This window comes from Gossypium hirsutum, chromosome A08 (genome assembly GCF_007990345.1).
Source record: "Gossypium hirsutum isolate 1008001.06 chromosome A08, Gossypium_hirsutum_v2.1, whole genome shotgun sequence".
Taxonomy (NCBI): Eukaryota; Viridiplantae; Streptophyta; class Magnoliopsida; order Malvales; family Malvaceae; genus Gossypium; species Gossypium hirsutum.
In genome coordinates this window covers 103,631,336-103,635,886 of record NC_053431.1, presented here as the reverse complement: position 1 = coordinate 103,635,886, position 4,551 = coordinate 103,631,336, and the positions used below count along the sequence as shown (strand labels likewise).

At 32.7% G+C, this 4,551-nt stretch overlaps 1 protein-coding gene across 1 annotated transcript; it reads left to right on the top strand.

Moving 5' to 3' along the window:
* The first annotated feature begins 604 nt into the window (after positions 1-604).
* LOC107887225 (ATPase GET3A) lies at positions 605-4,285 on the top strand. Its single transcript, XM_016811401.2, has 7 exons — positions 605-1,068; positions 1,395-1,519; positions 2,084-2,234; positions 2,495-2,605; positions 3,500-3,638; positions 3,746-3,861; positions 3,941-4,285. Exons 1-7 carry the CDS (start codon positions 808-810, stop codon positions 4,100-4,102), a joined length of 1,065 nt encoding a protein of 354 aa, XP_016666890.1. The 5' UTR covers positions 605-807; the 3' UTR covers positions 4,103-4,285.
* The last annotated feature ends 266 nt before the right edge of the window (positions 4,286-4,551 follow it).

The window sequence follows — 4,551 nt, the reverse complement described above, 5'->3', positions numbered from 1 at the left end:
TTTAAAATTATAAATATATAAGCTATTAAAATGGTGAAATTATATTTTTATTATTATAAAAATTATAATTTAGTTCTGGCCTCCTCTGAAAAAAAAAATTCTGGCTTCGCTCTTGATTTAGTTGCGATTGATATTATTATAGCAATAAAGAAGATTTGTATTTAAACATGTTTAAGTAGATTTGGTTAGGCATTTTATAGAAAAAGAATTTTTTGTATAAAACATTTTAAAAATGATATATATTATTAACATAGATTTATAATGAATTTCAATAAATAAAATGTCTAATTATACTTCCATTTCCTATACTCTTTGGATTTTTTAAATTTATAATCTCTACTTTTGAATTTACTCCTTTTACTTATTTGATTTGATTGTTAATTATTTTCTAAAATTTAATTATATATTATCAATTGAAATTTAATTTTTAAATTGAAACTTTGAGTATTAAAATATTACACATTTGTGTAAGTTATTAATAATGTTACCGGTTGAATTTCAATTATTAAAGTAAAGAGACTAAATTTTAAAGGTCCTAAGAGTATAGGGACTATAGGTTAATTAACCTAAATAAAATAAATCTCTATTCAATTAGATTTTTCATACGCCGCTTGGACACAAATCGAGTCCTACGACGAACTTTAGACGGGTTGGATTTGTGCTTTGTTTTGAAAACACGAAACCAAGAAAAGAAAAGAAAAGAAAAGCCTCCGACAAATATAAACTTCGATTTTCTTCCTAGACTTTCTGGGTGCTTCAAATTCTTTTCCGAGAAAAGAAGAAGAACCGAAGTGTGTTAGAAAAAAAATGGCAGAGAATCACGAATTACCAGAGGCAACTATCCAGAACATACTGGACCAAGATAGCTTGAAATGGGTTTTCGTTGGTGGCAAAGGAGGTGTTGGTAAAACCACTTGTAGCTCGATTCTTTCCATCCTTCTGGCTCGGGTCCGATCCTCTGTCTTGATTATATCCACCGATCCTGCTCATAATCTCAGCGATGCTTTCCAACAACGATTCACTAAGACTCCCACTTTGGTCAATGGCTTCAACAATTTATATGCCATGGTACCCTTCTTATTTAATTTTGCTTTCTGGGTATTCGTGGATTTGCTTTCCTTTTTTCTTTTTCTGAGATTTACTCTTTTTTTTTTGTAAATTCGGGGTTTTGAGATTTGTCCTGTTTTGAGTTTGATTGCAAATACCTAGTCCGTAAATTCTCCAATTTTAACTTCTTTCACTTGAAACAAAGTATGATTTTTCATTGTAACCTGGTAATCGATTCACCCTGCTTAATGCTTAGCTTCTGTGTTGGTAAAACTTCATAATATGATTTTGCCGATTTTTGTCACTATTTTGTCCCTTAATTGTTTACTATTAATGATGCATAATAGGAAGTGGATCCTACTGTGGAAAACGAAGATGTGAATGGACCTGAAGGAATGGATAGTTTATTTTCTGACTTGGCAAATGCAATTCCAGGAATTGATGAGGCAATGAGCTTTGCTGAGATGCTTAAGTAAGACATCTTCTCCTTCTGTTTGATGCTTTGATTGTGTGATAAATCATTGAGATGCATTAGCTGTTTATTGCTTCTTTTGGGTTTTTTTTTTTATATTGATATTTTTTTCAAACAAGGTAATGGTTGCTATGGATGTTTTATTAAAGGCTTTCAACTTTCTCTCTCAGTGTGTTCTTAATTAGCCAGTCTCAGAAAAGGGCATTCACTACTACATTTCTTGTTTAGGAAATATTACTGATCAGCAGTGCTGATTGAACCCATTCTCTAGGTTTTAGCTTTGAAAGTTTTAATTCTTTTATTCAAGTGTGACCTAAATAAATAGAGTGGTCAAATCGAGGACTTTGCTTGTTTCGTACTGTTTTTATCCTCATTTCCACCGGTTGATGATAGTAGGATTTATTTGAAAATTACCCCTTCTTTCCCCAAATATTTTAGATTAATTATGATGGCTTCTTTCTTTTTAAACTTTTTTTTTTTGCATGCCCTTTTTTGCCTTCTGCTGGTGTTTTTTTCATCCGCCTTTTGATCTTTTGTTGTCTGAATGTAATCCTTTTCCTGCAGATTGGTACAAACAATGGATTATTCTTGCATCGTATTCGACACTGCACCAACTGGACATACTCTTCGGCTTTTACAGTTTCCTTCTACATTAGAGAAGGGGCTCGCAAAAATGATGTCATTAAAAAGCAAATTTGGTGGCATATTGAGTCAGGTATAATAAAATTTTATATTATCCTTTAGCAGCATTTCAAAAAAAAAAAAAAAAAAACTACTAATCTTTCTTGAATATCTTATTTCTAGTGATCAGTTCGTTCAATACTTTCTTCCGAGTTCGTCTTCTATATCATTGTAAAGTTTGTATGGCATTGGGATATCACATTCACTCTTTTTGTAGCTCACTTGTCAACGCACAACTGTTACCAATCGCTACTATAGGTTGTAGCTCATAAAGTCTGAAACTCATTATGGCAGATGACCCGTCTTTTCGGGATGGATGATGAATTCGGGGAGGATGCAATTTTGGGGAGGCTTGAAGGAATGAAAGATGTGATTGAACAAGTTAATAAGCAGTTCAAAGACCCGGTAAATTCCCATTATCTAATACTTTCCTATTAAATTTTCTGTTCTATTTTTTGATCGGTCGGTATATGATGAAATATAACTGGAAAATTGACAACAAGCTGCCTGCAAGCCAACGGAGGCAGTGCTTGCACTAAGCTTTCGGACTTTCTATCTTAGCATATTAAGAACTTTCTAAAGGGATGAATCAATATCACACACAAACTTTAGTTTAATGTTCAATTTTATACTTGAAATTCTGATTCGATTCAATTTTCACAAATTACTAACATAGTTTTGACGGAACTCCATTTTACGTATATATCATGCATACACAAACAATTATATTTATCCAACATTAAAATAAATGGATGTATTTAATTTTTCAAAACGTGTACAATTGAGAATTGAAATTTCATATGTACAATTGAAACCAAAATCAAAGTTTCATGTAGATAATTGCACTATATGAAAGTTCAAGTATAGCATTACATATTGGATCGAAGTTCGTGTATAAATTTGAGATTTATCCCCTTTATAAACAACATAGTTGGTTGCCGTGCTTTCTGACTAATTAAGTAGAGTAATCTAGCATATACTAAATTTGGCCATCATGATATACTTGGAGAGGAGGAAAGCCGTGGCTATACGTGGAGATATATGCTCGATACAATTCTCTTACTTGGCTCTCACTTTTCATCGTGAAGTTACCTAAATATCTCTTAAACTTACAAATATTAGAACTTGTGAAGTGTGTTGGGAAGCAAATCCTTTTTTCTCTTAACTTTCATTTTCCATTTCTGGTTTCTTGAAGTTTTGCAACTTCGAAGGACATCTACTTTCCGGGTTTTATTCTATCTCAATCAAAGTTTCTTTGGTGCTCATGCTTTTGGTATAATACACTTTCCTTTTTGGCAGGACATGACAACCTTCGTCTGCGTTTGCATTCCGGAGTTCCTCTCTCTATACGAAACAGAGAGACTGGTGCAGGAACTCGCCAAGTTTGAGATAGATACACACAATATCATCATCAACCAAGTAATTTTCGACGATGAAGGTATGCTTTTACTTGCATACTATATCTCTCATTTTCCCTTTCTCCACCATTACAGTTATTGCTTAAATAAAAAGCTTACCATCAATTGGCCTGTGTTTTAATTGAAGATGTCGAGTCCAAGTTATTAAAAGCGAGAATGAAGATGCAACAGAAGTACATTGACCAGTTTTACATGTTATACGATGACTTCAACATCACGAAGCTGCCGCTGCTCCCACAAGAGGTGAGTCGCAGTATACTGTGTGACCATTTTAGTTTGTAAATATACAATCAAATTGTCAATTTGTATGGGTTTATAACAGGTTACTGGGGTTGAAGCTCTGAAGTCATTTTCACGTCATTTACTTTCACCATATCAACCCTTGTGTAAAAGAGGAACGGTAGAAGATCTTGAGCGAAGAATATCGATGTTAAAGGTACAGATATCAGAAGCTGAAGCAGAACTTGAGAAACTCCGAAAATGAGATGGAAACGTCTGAATGGTGTTCTATATGAGAGCGTATGGTCTATTCAGTTTGCCGATTTGCTCGGCATCGCATGATATCATGTGACATTGTCGATTGAAACAGAATTTAGCATTCTATTTGTGTTGCTGAATAATGTTTACATAAGCATAATTTAATTTTAGAGAAAAGAAATTCTTTAAACATTGCATTTTCACCATTGACATGCATTAGATGTTGCCATTATATTAGTGTTATGAAAGGATTTTCTTAAACTATATTTTTTCTTTCGACTAGCTAGCTTTACTATGGTTTTCAGCATGGACTATTTGGGTTTTCCTAATAATAAAAAAACCCTCATAATTTTGATATTTAGAGGAGAATTTTTTAAAAAAAGTTTTTCATCCATTCCAATTATATAAAATATTATTTAATTACCTAAACTATTACCATTTAGTAATGTATTATGT